This window comes from Sphaerodactylus townsendi, linkage group LG04, assembly GCF_021028975.2.
Source record: "Sphaerodactylus townsendi isolate TG3544 linkage group LG04, MPM_Stown_v2.3, whole genome shotgun sequence".
Lineage (NCBI taxonomy): Eukaryota > Metazoa > Chordata > Lepidosauria > Squamata > Sphaerodactylidae > Sphaerodactylus > Sphaerodactylus townsendi.
The window spans coordinates 102,634,252-102,659,295 of NC_059428.1; the positions used below are offsets into that span (position 1 = coordinate 102,634,252).

Genomic DNA, 25,044 nt, shown 5'->3' on the forward strand with positions numbered 1-25,044 from the left:
GCTTTTTTCACACGTACAGTACAATCCTAATTAGAGTTAGAAGAAGAGTTTGGATCTGGAGCAGACTCAAGGTGGCTTACAAGCTCCTTTCCCGTCCTCTCCCCACAACAGACACCTTGTGAGGTAGGTGGGGCTGAGAGAGTTCCAAAGAACTGTGACTAGCCCAAGGTCACCCAGCAGGAATGTAGGAGTGCGGAAACACATATGGTTCACCAGATAAGACTCTGCCTTCCAAGTCTATTACATCCTTCCAAGTCCATTGAAGTCAGAGGGCATATAAAGCTGTAACTCTGTTTAGGATTGTAATGTTCTGTTGGGCTGTGCTTCCAGTCCTTACAATCCTCAGATTCCTGTATTCATTTGAGTAATTAAGAAACATTCCCACACCAAAAAATGATCCAGGGAAATGGCCATTGCTGACCAGCTTTTTGTCTATATTTCTGTTTGGAAACTCTATAGTGGTGGCAGCTGATAGTTATTGTGCCAGGCTGATTTCAGTGAACTTCGAAAGAATATCAGGCACAGCATTAGACTGGCATATGCCTTTTGAAGGGATTTGATTTAAAGTGTCAGATGACCACTTAGCAGTGAAAGTTGATAAGGCATAGCCATGGTGCATTATTAGTTATCTAGGTAGGTGACAGTTTGTACAGATTGAAATCTTTGTTCTTGCCACATTTGCTTCTGCAGGAAGAAAAGGGGGTGAACTGGCATCAGCTGTACACGCCTACAGTAAAACCGGTGACCCATACATGAGGTCTCTGGTGCAGCACATTCTTGGTCTTGTGTCACATCCTGTCTTGAATTTCCTCTATGGCTGGATTTACGATGGGGAACTGGAGGACACTTACCATGAAGTAGGTTGCATAAAATACTTCCTAATCTGACGTTCTCCTTGTATTTCTTATTTTGGTGACAAATGACCAGTTTTCTAAGGCTTTAAGTGTAACTTTGAGCCTGCACTGCTCAACATTGTACAATTAAGAAGAGATGGGAGAAGAAACATTGGCATTAATGTTGAAAATAGATAGGTGTATGAAAGTTCTTGTGTGCCTTTCATTTAGACTGAATGTAACTAGTTCTGTATGTGGAGTGGCTTGGATTTTGTAATACAGCAACCCCTCATACCACTCTGGAAAATACTCTGGAAATGAAAATCCAGGATACCCCCCCCCCCCCCCCACCAAAACAACCAGTAGTTTTCAGTAGCCTGGTCTTAAATTTTTACTAAAACAGCAGATATATAGCCTTGTATCCTACTACTCTGTGCAACAAAATGTTAACCCCTTCCTCCAACCTACTGAACTTGATTCCAGTGGAAGAGATTCTGAGGAGCCATTTCACAAAAGAAGCTCTTTTGGATGGAGAAAGGATTCAAACTGCTGTGTGGAGTGGTCAAATACAAGCTGCAATCAGGACTGGCACTACCATCTGCTGCTGGAGTGCACTTCAGCAAGTTATGATGTTATGTCAGTGGTGCAGGGTGTTGAACTGGGGCGAACGCTTCAGGTTGAAAAAAAATTCCTCTTGATCTTGAAAGCAGTAATGAGATATAGCTCTACCCCCATGCCAAATTATAGTCATGATTTTTTAAAAATTTTGTTTCTGCTCTGTACCAGTTTGCAGGAGAGAAATAAATTTTCTGTTATAATCTAACAAATGGAAGCGGAGCTAGAGAGAGGCAGGGCACACCCCAAGCTGGCTTTATATGACCATGCCTGCCTCAGCTCCCCCCACCCCAGTCAGCAGATGTGGCCACTCAGCTCCTTGCCAGCCCAGCCTCTAATGGCTTTGCCCTCTGGGCAACATGTGGCCGGAGCATAGGCTGTCCTCCCCCTCCCTCACCCAAGTGGCAATAGTTGCAGAAGGTTAGTCTCACGTTGTGCTTTAGTGTTGCAGTAAGTTTCCTATATATCTAGGGATGACATCCCTGCTGATGGAGGCAGGGCATCCTCTACCCTCAGCTCACTTTTCTCACCCCCACTCAAAATTTAAAGAAACAACCATCAGGCCTGTAGCAAGATGTCACTTCTGGGAAAATCTGGAAGTGATGTCATGTCTCTAGCAATCACTAGAAACTTTGCAGTAAAACCATAGAATTTTTCATGATTCCTAGAGAGGACTGATGTCAGTTCTGGTCCACCCCCCCCCCCCCCCCCCGCAAAGAAGTGATATCACACTATTACTGACAGCTGGTTGCCTCACTGGCCCTAGCAACTCCTTTGGCAAAAAGCAACGTTAACTATGGGGGAATAAATAAATTTGTGGGTTTTTGCCTTGTGTTCTACCAGTTGTCCTCTGGGGTACTGCTGGGCTTTATAAACAAGCTCTTAATTTCATTTTGAGAAAAATCTCCCTTTGTATCTGTTGGTTGGAAGGCCTTGGCATTTGTTCGTCAGTTAGACTGCATGACAATTTCCCGTTTCTCTGGCAGTCTTTTCTAACTAGCTATAATAAGTCAAGGAACCTTGAATGGGTAAAGTGAATCGATAAAATAATTATATTGCAATTATGTTCTGACCTTGGCTTGCTTCATTCTTTCCAAGATCTCTTCTTCCACAGGAGTAATTATAAAATGCTCTCCCGTTCTTTGTATTTTTACTAGATGTTTTCTAAATACATTAATTGCATGTTACTTTGCCCTGGTTATAAAACGAGGGCTTTTATAACTCCCAAAGATGATTGCATTGTCTGATAGATTTTAAAATTAAATTTTCTCATTAATACTCAGATTATGGCTCTATGCCAGGTACCGAGGGGAATTGCAGTAATAAATTTCAGAGACTGATTTTTTAATGTTTTTTTTCAAGTGTTTATTATATCTACTCTCCTGGGTAAGTTTTTTCTGTTAAAGAATTAATATTGTGTTTCAGTACAGTTGCTGTACTTTTAGAATACTAGATTTAGGGTCTGTTCCAATGTTGTGCCCTCTGTTCCAGGACCTTTCTGCAGGATACTGAGATCAAGAACTGGTTTTAGGGCACTTTCTGCACATGCAGAATAATGCACTTCAACCCACTTTCACAGTTGTTTGCAAGTGGATGTTGCTATTTCGCACAGTAAAATCCAGCTGCAAAGTGCACTGCAAAGTGCATTGCAAAGTGGATTGAAAGTACATTATTCTGCTTGTGCGAAAGTGCCCTTAGTTTGGCACTAATCCCATATGCCTAATTGTCAGTTTCCATTGGTTTTCTCTTCCTGCTGCAGATAACCCTCACATCATTCCTTAGGGTTTGTGGAAATCTGTAAGCTGCAGTGGGAGGGGAGAAGTGCCAAGGTCACATTTGTCTGGATGCGATCCTTGCATACCTTCACCACTCAGAACACCTGAACATTTACCTGAATGTGGGATTTTCCTGACCCTTACTATCCAAGCTCTGCTTTTTAATGTGTTCTGGTTCATGTGTTCAGGGAGACCCTTCATTGATACAATGTGAATTCTGTGTCTTCTGGTTAATTTGCAATGTTAAGTGTTCAACAGGAGGACATACGAGAGAGTGAATGACTCCTGACCTCCTGTCTGCTGCTCTTCTGTTGTAGCAGCCTGAAAAATGCAAACTAACTGAACAGCCCACAGATGGTTTGTTTTAAAATTTTCATGAGCTATTGGTTTGCTCTTTCTGGTGCAATTATCATTCAATTAGTGTAGTCATTAAAATTCCCTCTGCTATCACTTAGTATTTTGTGGTGCTGAAAGATAACAGCAGTGAAATAACTTTCTGGTCATACGTTACTATCAAGATCACCGGGTGTGCTTATATGTCTTGTAAAATATATAATGGGTTGAATACACAGGGTTTTTTAAAGGATAAATGGGAACGTTTTTTGTTTTCTCTGTAGTTTTTTGTAGCTTCAGATCCGACCGTGAAAACAGATCGGTTGTGGCATGATAAATACTCATTGAGAAAATCGATGATTCCTTCTTTTATTACAATGGAACACTCAAGAAAGGTATGACCAAAAAAACTCTCTTCCCCCCCCCCCCAATACCTTTAATGGCATGTAAAAGACAAAAACATAGCATCTCAACCTTCCAATTAACATGATTTAGAATGCATAGAAATTACACCAGTTAAAAATTTAGTTACAGCTTCCAACGCCTCCTAACAGTCACTGTTTAGAAGAAATGTAACCTTCAGTTGATCAGTTGTCCCTTCCACTTCACACAAAAGGGGAGCTAAATACTTTCCCCTGGATAAAGCATAGAAGGGGCAGTATAACATCATGTGGGATACAGATTCCACACAGTCCTGATCACATGAACATTTCCTATCTTTATAAGGGATCCCCAGATGGCGAACTCTTCTTTTAAAAGTTAATGTATTTGAAACGCGAGCATAGAAGAGAGCATCTCTCTCTCTCTCTCTCTCTCTCTCTCTCTCTCTCTCTCTCTCTCACACACACACACACACACACACACCATCAAATAATTTGAAGTGATGGCTCCTGTGTCAGATGTAATTGCCCATCACAAGTTGATCTGTGAGTCATGTCCTTTTACCTGTCTGTGATCTGGCAGAATTTATCAGAGACCTAAGTTTGAACAGAATGTATTTGGAGTGTGTAGCAATTGGTTTGGATAATTTTTCATTGTTGTATTTTAGTCTTGGCTTGATATTTGGAAACATTAGCTATAGCAACTGGTGTATTTTGGCTTTTCTTAAGACGCTGAAAACTGGCTGCTCCTGTTTATTTTCTTGAAGAAGTAATTTCTAAAAATGCTCTGTTTAGGTTCTCCTGATAGGAAAATCCATAAATTTCTTGCATCAGGTTTGTCACGACCAAACACCATCGTCAAAGATGATAGCTGTGGCAAAATCAGCAGAATCACCGAAAGATGGTATGAAACTAGAGAAAGATTACTATAGCAGTATGCATTGCAATCGAATACCTGCTTTTTTGGGGGTGGGGAGGTAGTTAATATTTGACATGGTGGGCATGAGTGGTTTGGCCATTAAGGCTACTGGGAAAAATTGACCTTAGCCCCAAGTATGGGCTAAGTCTGACTATGGCTGTGTGAGTCGCCATGAGGTGCCAAGTCCAAGGGTCCCTGTATAGATGCTTTGTGTTGGGTTGTCATGAGTATACATTCAGCATTCTTTTTGATGAACTTCTAATAATGATCTGCTTGGTTATATGACAACTTTGGGGGATTGCGGCCAGTGATGTAAGTATAGATTATTTATGGGGTGGGTTCGGTGACTGAGGGCTTTCTGGCTGTTCCATTCCATGCATTGTTTCAAGCAAGCCGGGCATGTAATGGGAGGGGTTTGAACCCGAGAAACCCCCTTTACCTACGTCCCTTATACCACATTGTAGCACACTGGCATACAGGAGTTCGTTTTCCTGCACTTTTGGTTTCTCATTTTAGCAGAAAAACAATGCATGGGATGTTTCCATGTTAAAGTGATAAGATGTGTTAAAGTAATCATAGAAAGCCGTTTTTCTATTCTGCTGTGCCTCTTGCCATTACTGCTTGGTGGTGGTATCAATACGAAACTGAGTTATCTGAAGTGATCTCTCTGTCATTATAGATTCATGTGTAGCCCTGCCCCCCCCAAAAGAGGCTGTAAAAGGAAAAAAATCTGATAAATCCACTCAGACAACTTTTATTAAAATTATAGTCTCTTAATCTTTCTAAATTTTACAGATATTTTTCTTATTTCTTGCTTTTTGTTTCTATGGGATTATTTTATGTGAAAGGATTACAGAGTATAAGAAATTCATGCGAACTTTTCCTCTACATGCCCCAGCTTTGCTTGACCAACCCCTCCCCCACTCTGTCCTGGATCTATCCCCCCCCCCCCCCCTGTTTCACTCCCTTGGTCACTCACTCACCCATACTTTCTTAGTTCCTATTCTCTTGCCATCTGCCAGCCTTGCCTTTCTATCTCCACAGCTCTTACAGTTTCTTCACCCACTCTTCCTCCTGTTGTTGGGCACCATTTTGGGTTGCCAGAGCAGCTGTAGATGCCACCTAGAGTTTTTTTATTTTTTTCTGTTATGTCTGTGCAGACACAAACTTCAGTGTTTTAGGCTTCTTTTAGCCTCCCAAATATTTAAATTTAATGTGTTTGTTTGTGTGTGTATGTATACATATTTTTGGAATCCTATCATGTCCCTGGGGTTTGTAAAAACGTACTGTAGCTCTGAGCAGCCTTCACACCCTGCAGATTAAAAAAAATTGTATGTGGCAGTTATTGCCTGCTACATATGTGAAAATTTAGATATTAAATAACTTTAAAGAAATGTGGCATGTAAGAAACTCAGCTTGACCAGAATATTAACTTTCATACTTGCGATCATAGCTTGATTCTAAATGATTTGTGATATACTCTTGAAGCTGTAGATAAATAGATGCGAGTCAGATTATTTGCTAGTTTAGCAAATTTTGAAATCAAGCTGTGTAGAATTGCTGCTTTTCCAATGCTGACTATTGTCGGTACTTGATGAAAAAAAAATAGCATTGACTTGATCTCACATGACCTTCCTTTGTTGGACTGGGGCACAGATCTACATATTTAAGAAAGTGAGATTATACATTGAAATTAGTCAGCAAGGTTTTAAGAAGCATAAACATCAAGAACAATAAAATAATACCTTGCCTAAACTACATTAGCTTGGTAGCATAAGAGGGGAGGCTGATAAAATTACTTCTTTATAAGCACGGCTGAAGGTGCTTAATACCTTGTCATAGTTGTGTTCTTAACCTCAACTATCACTTTGTGGCACTCGCACATTACATGGAAAAACGATTACATTAAGAAACCGCTACCTCAATTGCTGACAATGGTTCCTCGCAGCATCCAATAAAAAAGTAACTCTGGCTCTATAGATGCACATTCTTGCTTAGTGGATCCGTTGTACCTAAATAGTAGATGTGTGAATTGTATAACCACCCATTTCCTGAGGTTTGTTTGTATGTAATACTGCAGAATACTCTTCAGTGAAGCATATTAACCTTATAGTGCAAGGTGGGGGGTTGGTTTATCAGACACTGACTTGAACATGTACTTTATTTTATTTGTTAAGGCTTTTAATGAGAATATTTGCAAGAGTGTGAAAGCTTCATATAAATCACATAAATATTTATTCTGACAGTTCAAATATATACCTGATACAGTGTTCAAGTGCTTATTAACTTCAGAATACTTATACCATGGAGATAGGAAAGAAAAGACTGGCTGGCAGATGGCAAGAGAATAGGAATTAAGAAAGTATGGGTGAGTGACCAAGAGAGTGAATCAGTTACTATAATCTTTAACGTATTTATTTATTTAAAGACCTGCTAGACATTTAGCTCTCAAACCTGCATTTAGACCTTAGCTGAATACATGGATGTCCTTCCATTCCTCATCAAGCAGAGATGGTGATTCAGTTTCATGAGTTCAAGTCAATGATTTGCCTTGCCTTGCTTTGTGAAGTTTATTGCATTCTGGGTTGCATTGAAGAATATTAAAGATTACGTGTTTGCAATCTAGGTGACATCTAATTTTTCTGTTAACAGCTGCTGAAATGTTCACAGACTTGGAAAATGCATTTCAAGGGAAAATAGATGCCGCATATTTTGAGACCAGCAAATATTTACTTGATGTCCTTAATAAAAAGTACAATTTACTGGAACACATGCAGGCCATGAGGCGCTACCTACTTCTTGGTCAAGGAGATTTTATCAGGCACTTAATGGACTTGCTTAAGTAAGTGACTTGGATTGTTTTTGTATTAAACGTGTAATGTTTTTGTCACAGTGAGACTGTTTCAGGAAATGCAGTATAGTTCCATTGAAATTTTTTCCAGGATCCCGTAAGAAGACCTTTAATCTCCCCTATCAAGGGCCATAGTCAAATCCATCAGAACAATTAAAAAATTCCCTCCACACCTTCTTTCAAAGGCCTAAGGCTGGGAAGGGAATCTGTAGAGACCCATGAGCTCAGAACTGTGCTTCTGTTCAAAGGCTTAATACAAGGTAGGGGATGTGTAATTATTTACACATTCAGAATCATCCTAGCCAATTGCAGATTTCTGCTATGAGGTCCTCAGATGTAAATAATAAGAAAGAGTATCTGGTCTTCGAGTCAGTTGATAAACATAACCAAGATGCTATTTTAGCAAGTTGGTTTCGTGATTCAAATTCTGTGAAAGCTTTAGAACCTATTAAGGGTAATGTGTTTTCCTCTTTCTGTTCCCTTTCTGCAAGTGAGCAAGATAACCTGATAAAGCAATTTCAGCTTCTTCAGCCAAAATGACAGAAATTGTTTGAAAAGCATCTTTCCCTGGTTTACAAAACACCCTTTCTTCTTCAGTATAAAGAAGTCCAAGCCATAATTTGCCTTCAAACCCCTTCTCAACTGATTACCAGCAATCAGTTTTATGAGAATTCTGATGAAGGGACAGAGATTCCTTTACCTGCAGAGTCTGAAGTGATAGTATGTAACTGCAGTAATAATGGCCATGCTGTATACAATCAAGACTTCATTAATGTTTGTCTGTACAGGAGCAGGAGGTGGAAATCCAAAACAGAATTTTGATGCGGGCAAACTTATTATTACAATACAAATGTATTTTAATGCTGCGATTAGTGTATTCTGTGGAGTGGTATAGTTTAGTCCGATCTCTTTTTTAAAATTGTGAATTTTGAATTTTTACACAAAAACACACAGTATACAGAAGGAATTCCATAAACAAACTTAAAAACAAATACTGATCCTATTTGGCAAGAGAAAATAACTTAGCCACAATTGGACTTTGAAGCAACTTTCTGTTGAACAATACTGGTAGTCTGATCAATTGATGAGTTTTTGGTGTCTGTTCGTGAATAGTTGACTGAGTAGTTTGTTTCCATGGCCTCACAAGTGCAGTTCTGGCAGCTGTGATATGATGTAGCATATTAGAATGCAAGTTTAGAAAACTGTGGTATATAATTAAGGAAAAAAGAGGCCTCAATTGTTAGTTAAATTTGAATCAAACCCAACTTGCATTACATCGAGACAGGATTGCCAATAGTTTTTAGCTTAAGCACACATCCACCACATATGATAAAAATCAGCTCTAGGAAGATTACTAGGATCAATCAGGTAAATTATTACTTTATTTGAACTGCTAAGACATTGTAAACTTAGAGCCATATCTTAATACACAACTCTAAATTTCACATGAAATAACTTTACCTGGATCTTTTCCCCATCTACTTTGAAATTCAGTTTATTTATCAGTGCAATGTTAGAATAATATTTACTGTATTTGCAGTCAAATGATGTGTGTATTATGTGTGTATTAAGTGCAGTCAAATCACTTACAATTCATGGTGACCCTATGAATCCATTTCTTCAAAAATGTACTAACATTAGCAACCTTACTTTCTTAGCAACCTTATTTTCTTTTCCAATAATTGAAGGGTATGACCAACAGACAGTGAAGGCTATTTATTCATCTCACAAAGTGAAAATATTGATTAATGGTAACCTAACAGACTCATATGTGATCCTAAAAGGAAATAGGCAAGGATGCCCCTTATCCGCTTTATTATTCATAATGACTTTAGAAGTTTTAAACAGATATTAGAAACAATAAAAGGATAGAAGGAATAAAAATAAAAGGAGAAAATTATAAACTTAGAGCATACACAGATGACCTGGCGTTATTCCTAGATGAGCCACTAGAAAAAATTAATATGACTTTTAAAAAAGTAAACAGATTTGGGAAACTAGCTGGTTTGAAGATTCACAAATTAAAAACAAAAACAATACTTAAAAACTTAACAAAGAGTGAAGAATTAAAAATACAGCAATAAAATTGTTTAGTTTAAACAAACTAAAAGTAAAATACTTAGGGTTTATAATGGAAAAGAGGAACATCATCCTTTTCCAGAATAAATATGAGAAAGGAATAAGAGATGAATTAGAAAAATTGAGAAAATTTTTGATGTCCCTGATGGGCAAAATAGCAATAATAAAAATGAATATTGTTCCTAAAATGCTATATTTATTTCAAAACATTCCCGTAATACTCACAGAGAATCCATTCCAACAATGGAGAAAAGAATTGATAACATTTATCTGGTGTGGAAGAAAACCTAGGATAAAATACTCTTCACTGATAGATACCAAGGACAGAGGAGGAATGGCAGTCCCAGACTTCCTTCGAGGCATGTTAAAAGAGTAGATTATGCTTAGAAATGACAGACTGTTGCAAATCGAAGAGTAATGAAGGCTGGCATGATTACTTATGGCCCGAGAAAAGCAAAAGCTTTAAAAACTTCAGAAATCATTTTATCAGAAATGCTGTATTAAAAGTGTGGATGAAATTTAAGGATAGATTCCATAAGAGCCCTCCTATGTAGTTGTCAAAGATGGAAGCCTTACAAATAAAGGGAAACAGTGAGGAGAGAGATTGGTTATGATATAGTGTAGAGAGGATGGGTGGATAAGTCAGATTGAAACCCAGAGACCAGATTACAATTTAAGGGAAGGTATGCCACTGGTTTACTTACTTTCAATTAGCAGAATTCTTTGAAGCAGATAACAGAAAGTGGGGGTTTAGCCAAGATAAAACAACCTTTGAAGACATTTTATGTTAAGATGATGTAAAATTGATAGGGAAAATGCATAGCCATCTGTTATCATTGAAAACTGAACAGGAAGAGGTAAAACAAGTTATGATCAAAATACGGTAAGAAACATCAAGTTTGACAAATGGATCAAGCTCTGGAAAAAAATTAACGAATTCACATTGAGTATGGATCTTAAAGAGAAATTTTATAAAATCTTTCATAGATGGCATCTTACCCTTGTAGCTTTATCTAAGATAAATTTTAAAAAATGTGCCCTGATACGCTGGAAATATGAAATGAAAGAAGAAACCTTTTTCCATTTATGGTGACAATGCAAGAAAGTGAGGGAATATTGGAAATTGATTCTTGCAATAGTGCAAAAAAAAGTTATGGAAGTAAAATTTGAAATGACCCTCAAATCATACCTGTTAGGGTTAAGTAATAACAATAAAGTAAAATATAACAAGGTTCAGTTTCTGTATTTGGGTACTGCAGCCAGGGTGCTCTTGGCCAGAAATTAGAAACTACAGACAACACCCACTATAGAAGAGTGGATAGAAAAAGTGTAGAACATAGCTGAACTAGATAAAATGATCTTTTTGTTAAGAGAAGACTCCTTCAAAAAGTTAATCGTGATTTGGACTCCTTTTATTAATTACATATGGGAACAATTTAAAGTAAAATTATCCATCTCCTTGCTCCTGGAGGGCAGGGAGGGGGTGGCTGGTTGAACACACTCCCATGTGACCCATGAAAGTAGCACCTGCGGTTCCCACCCCCTGCCTCCCCTCACAACTCCTGTATTGTATGGGTATGTGTTTGTGCTACCATGGCTGCAGATCTTTCCATGCTTTAATTCTACCTGTTGGCTGTAGTTAGTATGTTGAACCTGTGTAGGTAACCACCATATGGAGATGAGGCTAATGAAGGGCTGCCATATTCATGCATATGAACAAGGATATCTGCAAATAGTTGCGAATAGAAGGGCTTAACCTGCACAGTAATTGCTAGGTATTATGGTGTGCGTGAAACAAACAGCATCTGTTCAGGAAGGGGGTTTAATAAAACTTCCTAATGGGAATCAGATTCTCTGTGGGGAGGGAATAGCCATCTGTGCCCGTTTAGCATCAGTTAGAGAACAGAGAGTGATACAATTGAAATATACAGTTGTGTCTTTAAATGGGCGTCATAAATTTTGCAATGCAAAACTAGCCCTCAAGTCTCTCATTTTTTTCTCACATATGTTTTAGGGTATTATGAAACTGTTTGGTACGTAGAAGATATGTTTAGAAATAGATAGACTCTGACTTTAACTATTGCTTCTACTGCACTGACTAACATTTTGATCAACAGGAAGTGAAAACTGCCCTTTGATGAGTGTATCAAAATATCTTTACCTTAAATGTGCTTAGATCTCCAGCCTTGAAATGCGTAGATCCTGTACTTAACTTCCACACCCCCTTTGGCCTCCCTAGGTGCCAGTAGATTTTGAAAGCATCTTGGCCTTTCCCTGTGGAAGGAGTTTCAAAAGTGTAATGGGGCTTCTTCCATGTTACATACCTTTCCCTTCCATAATGCAGATTTTTTTGTTACAAAAGATTCCATTTACTTGCCAGACATCAAAGGGAGCTTCTTGCCCAGGAACTGAATGGATGTAGCATCTCTGCACTAAAGTGCAACAGAATAATGAGCAGACACGGAATCAGCACACTTGGCGCATCAAACAGAGAAGAGTCAGTCGTGTTTTAGTGGAACAAAACCTTTTGATATGGCGTTTTTAATTTTCTATTTCAAGGTTATTGAGAATATTTTCTTAGACCTGTCCACGGCTTTTCTAATGCAAAAGCATATTTGCCTAGTCTTCATTTATGGAATTTTAACAGGGGCACTCCAGTTACTTACTAGAAGAAATTCTGCTTTTATTTTTATTTATTTTAAAAGGTTTTTTTTAACCTTTAAGTAGCTGAGAGTATCTTGCAAACATGACTGCAGTGTTTGGTCTTAAAACAGTTTTTCTTAAACGGACAGGAAAATGTAGCCGTTCTAGACTTGAAGCCACCTCCCCCCTCATTAGAATAGTTCTAAAGATTCAGGGGCGCATTGTGAGTGCATTCACACAGATCAGCTCACAAGGGTGAAAGAAAAACACAGCCCTCAGTCACCTATAATGCAAGATTTTCCAAAGACAGGGATGCAAGGAAAAGAAAAATCAAACCATCAACTGGTTTCCCCTCCGAAAGGAAGAATCATGGCTTACTTCAGAACTGCAAAATGTGGAGGGCTACTGATGGAATGGTGAACTGTGATTTTGGAAGACAGAAAGACAATTGCAAAAATCCAATTTAACCTCCCCTCAAGTGAGGATTCAGTCCCGTCTGTCCCATCAAAGATTCAGTGTTCTTCTTGAGCCTGTTAACCCTTGTGTTGTGAGCTTGACAAAGTTAAGCACATTGGTTGCATTATTTAAGAGGGTACTTACTAGGGGATGGAATGTGGTTGCAGGGAACAGCTTAAATGTTGCGCTCTGACTATGAGATCTGGTTTGGAACTGCTCACTTCGGTCATCTGCATCTTTGATGATACTAGTTCTGATTATACAAACCTCCGGTAGTTGGTAACTTGTCATCAAAGCGTACTAACACATGATCTGAAAATATAATGCATTGTTCTACTGGCACAGCTGCCTATTATCAATACTATTTGGTGTCTGTGGAATGACTTTTCATTCTGATTGAGGCTCTGAGTACTCCCAGGCTACACATTGCGGGTTGGGGCTATTTTTGCTGGTTTTATTTAGCTCATGTCTCCCCAGATATTGGATACTTTACATTTGACAGGTGGACTGGAAGGGTCTTCATTTCAGACCTACCGGTTTTGAAAAAATCCAGAATCAGTAGTGTGAGTGAGCCATTGAGCTCTTGGAAACAGCCTCTCCCCTTTCTTTGCTTTTCTCCTTGTCTGTCTGTCTGTCTGTCTGTCTGTCTGTCTGTCTTTCATCTTATTTATTGTTGAACAATAAGAGATCAATACTATTTGGTTAACATTGTCTCTCTGTCCATTTTGATCTTAATTTTAGGCCAGAGCTTGCCAGGCCGGCGACTACTTTGTATCAGCATAATCTGACAGGAATCCTTGAAACGGCTGTCAGAGCGACCAATGCACAATTTGATAACCCTGAAATCCTCAAGCGCTTAGATGTCAGACTTTTGGAGGTACTGAGCATTGTCAGTGTCTTGGGAGAACACTTGTTTGAGTAGTTTACGCAAAAATGTGTACTGTGAATTCTGACTAGATATAGTATTGTCTTTGTATGGAGAACCAGATTTTTTTTATCATTTCAGTATAACTATAATACAGTTATTACATCATACCAGAAATGAGCTCTGACTCAATGTTTTTATTTTGCTTTATTTTATTAAATTTACTACCCAGCTCTCCCCAGTCAATGACTGGGCTCAGTGTGGCTTACACACATGGCTAAAATATATAAATCAATACAATATATATTTTTAATGATGGCAAAATAACTCTAATAGTTTCAAATGTTAAAATCAAGATAATCAGCTAGCATATGATGGCAGCTTAACAAATTTAAAATTCCAGTAAGCTCCAACAAGGGCTATTATCTAACTCAGTGGTTCTCAACCTGGGGGTCGGGACCCCTTTGGGGGTTGAATGACCCTTTCACAGGGGTCGCCTAAGACTCTCTGCATCAGTGTTCTCCATCTGTAAAATGGATAAATGTTAGGGTTGGGGGGTCACCACAACATGAGGAACTGTATTAAAGGGTCGCAGCATTAGGAAGTTTGAGAACCACTGATCCAACTGAAAAACAAATAGCTTCCTCTCCATTTATAATTCAAATTTACTATACCAAGGAGGTGAAGGGGGGAGAATTATCAGGAGACCAGCAAGTTGGAAGGAAAACTGTAACTGCCTCAACCAAAGGCCCAGTAGAACATTTCTGTCTTATAGACTCTGTGAAATTGAGGTAGATCCTGTGGGACCCTGGTCTCCAGAGATAGAGAGTTACACCAGCCTTGACCCCAAAAAAGTTTAATATGTGACAATGAAATTTAAAGCCACAGTGAAATCCAGTTGTGTGTGCTTAAGGCTGCTGGCTAAGTGGTAGGAACATGGCTTAAAGTTCTAGTTCAACTGTATTCATATACAGATCCTCTTTACAGACCTGTTCAGCCCAGTCTTTAAAGGGGGTGAGATTTCTGACGTTTATCTATTCTCTTCCCTGTTTACCTTTACAAATAATGTGATGCTCCAGTGAAAATAAACACAGTATTCACAGGCTGTCTATATGCTGTTAAAACTCATATTTCATATTTTTAGGGTAACCTTTTATGCCAATAAAGTTTGCGACTATTTCCACTCATACTGAATTAACAGACATTTTAAAAGGCTAGTAGATGGATTGTTGTTCCTTTTAGATACAGTTGGTCTAAATAGTGTTCCCCCTCCCCCAAAGGTGTCTCCTGGGGATACAGGATGGGATGTTTTCAGCTTAGACTACCACGTTGATGGACCAATTGCTACGGTAAGGATATATATTTCATTTGGCCCATTTGACCTATTTTAGCCTCCTCCCCAGTTGTGTAATTCACTGAATACTGTGTTATTAAAATAGCCTTTGTACTTCTGGAAGTGCATGATTAAAGAGACTGCATGGCACCTTGGATGGTCCCCTTTGTAATACAAGTATAGCCAAAATCTCAGTTTCTCTAAATTATTAATGAGTGTTAAAATGCTACATTTTAAGACTTTCATTATTTGAAATAAATAATTCATTTGTTCTGACAAGAGATTTTAGAATGTACTTAATAAATGGATTTTCATTTTCTTCCATTATTCTGAAACTGTAGCAACTAATTTGGGATAATTTGCAAGAATTGGAAAATGTATTTTAGGGGAACCTATTTGTACTCTTTAAATAAAATCTGATATGTGGTATTCATTAAAACGGATGAGAAAATAGCAGCACTATTGTTCAAAATGCTTTTACCATACGTAAAGAATGGTGGTGCTTTCTTAACAAGGTGTCAAAAGTGAGATTTTGACCAGCAAGGTATAGTTAGTGAAATATATACATGCATAGTTAGAGAAAGGAAGATAATATCTCAATTTGCTAATTTGTTAATTCATTTTTCATGTTTGCATCACTTCCAGTAAATTGGAACTGGTTGCAGGACTGTGTTACCAGTTTCTTTATGTGTCATCTTTGTAGTATTATGAATAACCGTTTGATAGTTTCATGTTGCAAGTAACCTTTTGAAGGGTAGAAAGCAGCAATAGAGAAAGGGGTGTCCAGCAGTAGTGGAAACTGTTTTATGTAATAATGTATTCTTTAATACACAAGTACATTGTTTTGGTGTGTCTTTTTTCTCAAATGGATCCATTTGGACTGACATAGGGCATGTAGGATGTTCACCTATCTCTATTTTTTCTGAAAACATCCCCTCATTGTGGATGTAAGGAGTTGTCTTATCCAGTGTTACATCAATAATCCTTTAGCCTAATCCCCTTAGTTCTGACAGGCAGTGACTTTCAAGTGTGTCATGTACAAAACTCTTTTCCTCTCCCTGAAGTAATTGAATTATGGATATTAGAGTACTTGACCTTTATATGTGCAAGCATATACTGTGCTAGAGGTGCTTTTTTGGTTACTTATCCTGGTGCAAAGATTCCGGACAAACAGCCCACATTTTTCAACCTAGGTTCTTGTGTATCTGTGTATCCATTAATCATTCATTCTAATATTGCGATAGCTTGCTTAAACGGTTGTGTTGGAAATCTCTTAACTCAGTTGGAAATGTCTGCTAGTTCTCTTGCCTATCTGAATGATCTTGATGAACTGTGCTGGAAATGATGCTTCAGCTGACAAAGACACTTAAAGTAATTACAGGTGAACAAACTCAGGTAGAGAAGAAGATCATATTTCAAGCCTGTATGTTGACATTACTTGCAGGTATTTACGCGAGAGTGCATGAGCCACTACCTACGGGTGTTCAACTTCTTGTGGAGGGCAAAACGAATGGAATATATTCTCACAGACATATGGAAAGGACATATGTGCAATGCAAAGCTTCTAAAAAATGTGCCAGGTAGGTGAGTAACTGCAAGGGATAATTTGTTCAAGTGGCTGTGTTCAGACTCTTGTATGCTAGATGGGTTTTGCTAATTACGGACTGAGCACAGTGTTCTCTTAAGCAGATCAAGTGTTGCCCCCAAGTAATATTGGCCTGAATTAGAGGCACGACTGGTCTCCCCTTTGCAGTTCTTTTGTTAGGAACCAGGCACTCTTCAGCATTGTCCCACTGGAACGGGGTTGTTTTCAAGAGGATGCATGCCGTGCCTGGTCTTTGCTGGCCTGCAAGACAGTCCTGTTTCAGAGGGCTTTCAGCTGAACGAAGGTTTTTTGGCTATGGGAATCGCCTTTGAGAAAAATTTGTTGCCATTTATCTGGTGAGAGCAGCAGTTGGAGATAGGAAGTGGTATGTTGGGAGGAAGAAGGCAAATCCTAGGCCATTGCCAAGGACTCTACATATTATTGCTGGTCTCCATTTTTTGATCTGGGGAACTAAGGCCCATTCCACACATGCAGAACAATGCACATTCAATCCATTTTCACAATTGTTTGAAAGTGGGTTTTACTATTCCGCACAGTAAAATCCAGCTTCAAAGAGCATTTGAAAGTTGATTGAAAGTGCATTATTCTGCGTGTGTGGAAGGGGTCTAAGAGCTGCCAGAATGGCTGTAGTTCCCTCACTTTTAGGGCAGTCATTTCATTATGATTCCTCTTTCTGTGGCAGGACACTGTGATTCTGAGCGGTATGGATAGGCCCAAAGGTGTGAGAATTACTCCAAATAACGTCCTGTGACAGAATGAGTGTCGCTTCTAAACTGACAGAAATTACACTGGGAAAGTGTGTTTAATCACAGTGGAGATACAAAGAATGTAAGAATGGTAAAATTTTTGAGACAGCCTTGAGGGGGCAGTAGAGCATTACAGATCGCTGCTGACCAGCGCATTCCTAGAATGCAAAGGCTTGCAGCACTGTTTGGAACAGAAACCAGTTTTCTTGTCTAAGTTTACCAAATACTCTTGCCATCGCTTGTTGGGATGCATAACTGAATTAATCTTTACATTGTTAGTCATGGCGCTGCTTTGACTAGAATTATTTACCTTTTCCCTGCTTGTCTGAATGAATTTTTCCGGTTCATCTAACTGTTGAAGAGGGAACGCGGTTCTTAGAGGAAGACTGCCAGGACAGAAAATAAGATGGAGAAGAGCTAATTCTAGGTTCTACTAGATGAGTTCCAGATGCCTCTTCTATGCAGTCTGCTTCAGCCATACGGCCAATTCAGTCAAGGGAACAAGCTAGGAAGTTCAACCTGTTCCGAATATATGCCTGCACAATGATGTGCTCCAGTTGAGGGATAGCTTTTTAAACTGTGTGTAAGCCAGAAAAATGGAAAAACCACGGAGAAGAATTTTCATGGAAATCTGCAAAATTTATTGTGGCAGGTTTCAAAGCATGAAGTTGTGCTTCCTAGTCGGCTTCTTTAATTGGAGAAGTGTGGGTCCAAATTATCCCTGGGAATTCACTCATGCATTCTGTCTTCCGTAGCTTATTCAATAATTTACAACAATAATTTTCTCAGTTGACATCTTTTAAAACGTAGGTCTTTGACTGGACAGAACTTACAGCATTGCTGTTTTGGGAGGTGTAGGGGCTTGATTTTCTAATTTTGGTAGATGCCATGTAAACTTAAATATGAAGAACAACTAAGGTTTTCCATTTCTTGGAACAGACACAAGTGTTCAGGTGGAAATTCCTCCATTAAACATACATCTAGATCAGGGGTAGGGAACCTGCGGCTCTCCAGATGTTCAGGAACTGCAATTCCCATCAGCCTCTGTCAGCATGGCCAATTGGCCATGCTGGTAGTATCTGACCCCAGTGAAAAGGTTTCATTTATCCTCTTTTATTGAATGTTAGTGAGATTGTGAGGATGGAAGTATGTTAGATTCTTTGCAGCTCACCCTGCTTGACAGCCTACTAAGAAATTCTATTTCTCCTCAAGTTATGTAGGTTGGGATCTCAAAAATACTAACATTTTTGGTTATCAGTCTAGCAGATGACTGGTGAAACTATTCATGCAGAGAGAAATTGGCTGCTTAAAAATGTCTTTTGAGATTGGAGAAACTTTCTTACCAATTAAAAGTTGGAAAAGGTCAGGGTAAATTGGAGCAGTTTAGGTCTAACTCCCAATTTTGGTTTTAGCAATAGCACTCAGTGGTGGCATGGAGAAATTGGGGGGCAGCTACTCTGTGGATTAGAACTGAACAAGTACCTGTATGTCTCTTCCCCTTGCAGAGCTAATCACAGTGTTGGAGAAGTACCCAAGTCTCGGGATTCAGTAAACCAAAGCACCACCTTTCTTGATTTAGAATCTGCCCTATAGTTGTTGCACTTTATTAGATGAAAGCTATTTAGCAATGTGGTGGTCCAGCATCAGAATCCAAAAAAACAAAGCATAGTCCACATAATAACTTTTGATAGGGAAAGCTATTGGGTTGCAATTTACAACCTTTGTGGGATGATAAGGTAGAAACCCTGGCCAGAAAGTGGAATGTTTTGAATTAACAGGGAGTCCCATGGCACAGAGTGGTCATCTTGATATAGCAGAGATAACATTCTGAGAAAAATGTATTAAGTGGTTTATGTTTTGTATAGCTTTTTAAGTAACAGGTAGAAATGTTTCAATGTAAATGCTTATGATATATGTTGATAGAATGCAAGGTCTAGACTCTGCTGTCTAGATTAAGAAGTTATATTTAAAAGATTTTTTTTGTATAAGAAAGTCTGTCTTGAACTTTTATAACCTTTATACTACACTGTAAAAGTCACATGATCTTGAAAGTGTCGGGGAGAAATATCTTGAAACCTGTAAGATCTTGCTAGGTGTTCTCTGCATAGTCACTCAGGTGACCTGCAAATAAGACATTGCTCCCTCCCCTTTCAGCTTCCAGTTGGAGACAGACCCAAAGTAATTTAGGGTTGTCTAGAAAGCCTACCTTCAAAGAGGGTTGGATGAAGATGACCTCATTGTCATCAGGTGGGGATGAGATAATGCACAAAACTCTATAAAAGCAGAAGTTTGAACGAAAACTCTTTGCTGTTTTAGCCTGGCTTCTTAAGCCAGGTTGTGAGATGCCACTGGGCGCCTGGAGCCTGGACTTAGAGCTAGGCTACAGGATGTCACTGGAATCTTGGGCTTGGGTTGCAGCCTTGTTACAAGATGCCATGGGACTGGGTTCCTCTTCGGTAGGAAACCTTTTGGATTTCTGCTGGACTGAAAGCCAGTAAGCTATACTTCTGCCTTTTCGCTTTTGCAGCAAGAAAGAGGTAAAATATCTGTTCAAAACTATTTCTGTTCTTAGGTAAAATATTTGTTGGAAACTATTTCTGAGGTAAAGACTATATTCTATCTGGCTTCTGTTAGAAAATTTTGTTAGTTTATTTTTATGTATTTTACTTATGATATGTCTCAAGTAAAGATCTATATTTTTAAGTCTCTGGAATCATTGACTGGGTTTATTGGGCTCTAGGGGTTTTCAAGGCTGGGTACTGGGTTGTGATGGCGTTTAGATTTGAACCTGATAAGTAGATGTGCTTACATTCTGACAACCTGGGTTCAGTCCTTATGGAGGTCATTTTCAGGTAGCCAGCTCAAGTTTGACTTAGCCTTTCATCATTCTGAGGTTGGTAAAATGAGTACCCAGCTTGCTGAAGGTAAACTGGGAAGGCAGTGACTATCCTATAAACATAGTCTGAGAACCAGCATGGTGTAGTGGTTAGGAGCAGTGGACTGTAATCTGGAGAATCGGGTTTGATTCCCCACTGCTCCACATGAGCGGCAGACTCTTATCTGGTGAACGGGATTTGTTTCCCCACTCCTACACACAAAACTCGCTGGGTGACCTTGGCCTAGTCACAGTTCTTCAGAACTATCTCAATCCCACCTGCCTCACAAGGTGTCTGTTGTGGGGAAAGGAGCCTGTAAGGCGCCTTAAAGGAAAGAAAGAGAAGGTAAAAATCCAAATTCTTCTTCTTCCTAGTACATGATTCAATGTGATGTCATCGATGACCCAGTCCTTGCTTGGAGGACTATGTGTACCTTTTTAGCTGTATTGAGGAGGCTTTTCTGTTCTTGAGGAGCTTTCAAGTTTTTCGTTGTATGGTGCTGCTCTTTAATTCAGCTGTTACGCATGAAAATAGTAGGAGAAGGTAATGCGACCCAACTGAAGCCTAAAGGCTTGTCCTTGAGCAGTGTGCTGTTTGATTGACGATGTAGTTCTGCTGCTGGTGCTTCCATCTTGCACTGGTGCATTATAGCCCTTGTAGTGTTTATACTGCATTTTCTGAACTGCTTCTTTCAAGCCTGCACCATGAATTTGATATTTTCTCTGGGAGTACAGGAATATCAAACACAGCAAACAGTTCTTTGGCCTTTCTATTTCATAGGTAGTCTGTAGCACACAGGTAGTGTTTTTTAAACTGCAGTGTAAACAGGAAAGCTTTGGCACGGCGTTATCTCCTCCTGAAGCTTGCTCTACACTTGAATACCCTTGACTGACGATGCTTTATCTCCTTTCCCCACAAAGTTCAGCCTAAGCGTTTTTAACAGAGCTCTCCCAAAAGAGCACTGGGAGCTCAGAGGGATTGTTCTCCGGAAAGGGGGACTCTGCCTTCCAAAGTTGAACACAGAAATCACTAGGTACGACACCCAGTGTGACAGTTGCTTAATGTAATACAGGATGATTCAGTCGGTAGAACGTTGACCTTGGACTTGCCAAACCTGTGCCCAGAGCAAGAGTGTTTTCTTCTGGAAGACGTGGAACGCTGCTTTCAAAATTTCTGATGCATTTAAAAGAAAAAGCAGGATGAGATGTAAAATATTGAACGAGGCATAGATAAGGATTGATATAATGTAGTTAGTTTAAATGTGTCACTGTCCTAATACTTAAGAACTTGGAGTCAATGACAGTCTCAATGCTCAGAAGCTGGGAGTTTTTCCTTTAAAAAATTGTTTTGAAAGGGAACCAAAAATGGAGTATGGCTACCGTCTCTGTGTGGCGAAACATTTAGCTGGTGATATTCCCTGATCAATCTGTATGGTTTTCACCAGAGCAGCTCAAAGAGTTGTTGGCGTCACCCAGACTGTCACAGATGTTTTGCAAAGAAGAAATCAACTGCAGGCTGGTGCATAAAGAAAATGATAGTTCTGATGTTTTGGAATGTAAATATTGTGTGTGTTTTATTTCCCTGATTTAATGTGAGCTATTATATGCATGTTGTTGTGGTTTAAAAATGCAGGCCTCTAGAGTAAGGAAGAGGGGGGCTCGATGGATAATTGAAATCCGTTATGATTGAATGGTAGATGTACCCCAGGGGGCAAAGTTCACTGGTTGGGGAGAGGGTTTGTTCAGAATGTGTGGGCAGAGAGTTGAGTGAGGTGCTGTGGAGAGTGAGAACTAAGTGGCAAATGAGAAAATAAGGCTTTGTAACTTTAGAGAAAGAAGAATTGTACCTATCTGGAACCATTATGCTTTTGACCTTTACTGAAACTGTTATGCTGTTCTACAAAAATTATTTTTATGTTTAAGAGAATACTGCTGTTTTGTTTAGACCAAAGGAACTCCTTTTACCTCATAGCCACCTCCACACACTGACCAATCTGTTATTCTGCCAAATATAACTAAGCCATCCTGTTCTTTATGTCCAGCTAAGAATTCTGAGGAGGAAAGTCTTTGGTGGCAGCGAAAATAAGTAAGAAAGACTAAGGCCCTTTCTGCACATGCAGAATAATACACTTTCAATCCACTTTCACAATTGTTTGCAAGTGGATTTTGCTATTCCGCACAGATTAAAAGTGCGTTATTCTGTATGTGTGGAAGAGGCCTAAGGAAGGCTAGGAGGAGCACAATGCATGTTATCTGAGAACATTATAGAGAGGTGCCTTTGCAGGTATTATATATAAGGGGTCTCAGAAAAGAGCAAAATATTAGAATATTCATTGAAATTCAGCTTCAGATCAGAACGACAGATTACTTTGAGGTTCCCATCTTTTCTGCAATATCTTCACCTATCTGTGTTGACTGTGTCCACAAATAGTCTCTCTATACAATTCTGTACTCACTGTTAATGTTGTGATTGAAAATGATAACAGGCACCACTTACTTGTCTTCCCAAAAGCTCCTTTTGACCACTTTCATTTCAAGCGTGATGCAAAAACTGTAGCATTAAAATACTGAACATGGAATCTGTTAATAGCGCAAAGCGTGTGAGTAATCATGAAGATTGGTCCCATACTTACATAAACTTACATCCCACTCGGTTCAAAGGGGCCTGATTTTAATTCTTTTGATTTGTGTTTTGTCTGTAAAATTGAAATTCTAAATTCCAAAATCTGTATTGCTATGTCGGAGTTTTGCATAATGATAGTCTAATCTGAAAATACATTGGATCATCTTGGATTTCTTCTGGGTAGCTGTGTGATGTCCTAGCTATTCTGGTTCTATGGAATTTGCTTCTTATAGACCTTGACTTATTCATTTGGTTGTTTCACTTGTTGTCTATTCTTATGACCTAGCACAAAAGTAGGCAGTGCCAAAACGGGATAAATATTGTCTGTTAGGTTCAGGAGAAATGTGATCTTTTTATGGTGCAGTAGTAGTTCTGTAGATTATTTGAAATATTCCGGGGAGCCATTTCTTGCCTGTCCACCATAGTGATTATATCTATCGAACAGTCAAGCACATGTTCCAAATTCTTCTTTTGCACTGAACTAAAGCTCTGCAATTCTGGCAACAGATAGCTTTGATCTCATTTTCTTTTTTGATCCTGGAGATAAATATTTGGATGTAGGTGTTTTTTAAGTTTGTAGCCTGAGGGAGAGCGGAGCAGTCGCGATTGTACTACTTAGTGTAATGGGATTAATGTGATAGTTTAGCTCTGACATATGAGTTTGGCTGCACAATCCTACAAACTGAGGAAGTTTGTGGAAGAGCTTGCACAAGTGTTCTTGTGTATGGTTGGAAACTGTCCATTTTCTCCAGATCTTCAGCAGTGCCTTTATGATGGAAAAAGGGTGGCTTCTAGAAGGAGGTGGGAAAGATCCATTTCCATGAACTTCCACTTGTGGAAGACTGGAACAAACCATAGCATATTCTGTATCTCCCTTCTTATGAGAACTTGTGTTTAGGTCCTTTTTCTTATAGAAGGAAATAGGTTGATACTGCAACTTGTGAATTAAAATTTTGAAATGATATATAAACATCTAGGTAGGTTTTTTTTGGCATTAATGTTAATATCCGAATTCTTTGGGTTTCTTACAGAGCTTTCTGGGGTGCTGCATCAGTGTCACGTTCTGGCATCAGAAATGGTCCATTTCATTCATCAAATGCAGTATTACATTACATTTGAGGTACCTTTAACCATCTGTTTAATTGTTGTTTTCAAGGAGGTTGAACGTTCTTATTGACAGATCAGATTAATTGTGTTACAGAAGTATGGAACAGAGAATAGATTGTGTAAATTCTCTCTAAAGGAAATGCACCCCAACTCTGATGGTTTTGTCCTGCAGGTACTGGAATGTTCGTGGGATGAACTGTGGAACAAAGTTCAACAAGCTCAAGACTTGGATCACATCATTGCTGCCCATGAGGTTTTCCTGGACACAATTATTTCTCGTTGTTTGCTGGATACTGACTCTAGAGTAAGCCCTTTCTTTTACGTAATCATGATTTTTTTCCATTTTCTCTATAAATCTCGTAAGAGAATATTCCATACCTACTTTCTTTCACCTGGGTTCCCTGGTGATCTAGGGTTTTTTTTGTGATGCTTAGAGAATGAGTGTGCATGGAATCAACTTTTCCATATATCCCTTTGCTTTAGGAAGAGATAGTTATATAACAATATTTTAGCAAATCTGTAAGAGTTAGCTGGCTGTGGTGGGTTTTCTGGGCTGTGTGGCTGTGGTCTGGTGGATCTTGTTCCTAACGTTTCACCTGCATCTGTGGCTGGCATCTTCAGAGGTGCATCACAGAGGGAAGTCTGTTACACACTGTGTCCTCTGTGATACAGCCCAGAAAACCGACCACAACCAGTTGAATCCGGCTGTGAAAGCCTACACTGTAAGACAGTGATTCCCAACCAGGGTTCCGTGGTACCCTGGGGTGCTGTGAGCATATCCCAGGGGTACCATGGCAATGCTATCAGCCCCCCTCACTTTTGCGGTGTCTTCCGCCGGTGTCAGCAGGGACATGGAGCTGGCCCAGGGGGACAGGACCTGCCGCAAGGTCAGCAGCCACTTCCCGCCTCACAGTTCTTCCCTTCACCCTGGGAGGAGAAGGTGGTGGGGGGTAGGGATGGCAAGCAGGGGCACATGGGAGGGGAAGGTGGGGGGATGGCAGGGGT

At 39.4% G+C, this 25,044-nt stretch overlaps 1 protein-coding gene across 2 annotated transcripts in view; it reads left to right on the plus strand.

Annotated features, from left to right (window-relative positions):
- TUBGCP3 (tubulin gamma complex associated protein 3) overlaps positions 1–25,044 on the plus strand; it is a 47,542-nt gene that overhangs the window by 18,482 nt on the left and 4,016 nt on the right. For both annotated transcript variants that reach the window (XM_048493647.1, XM_048493648.1), the window contains exons 11-19: positions 691–857; positions 3,841–3,951; positions 4,732–4,840; positions 7,508–7,697; positions 13,626–13,761; positions 15,030–15,098; positions 16,527–16,662; positions 23,964–24,052; positions 24,212–24,343. In XM_048493647.1, the coding sequence (XP_048349604.1) occupies positions 691–857; positions 3,841–3,951; positions 4,732–4,840; positions 7,508–7,697; positions 13,626–13,761; positions 15,030–15,098; positions 16,527–16,662; positions 23,964–24,052; positions 24,212–24,343 (1,139 nt within the window). The remainder of the gene's footprint in view (positions 1–690; positions 858–3,840; positions 3,952–4,731; positions 4,841–7,507; positions 7,698–13,625; positions 13,762–15,029; positions 15,099–16,526; positions 16,663–23,963; positions 24,053–24,211; positions 24,344–25,044) is intronic.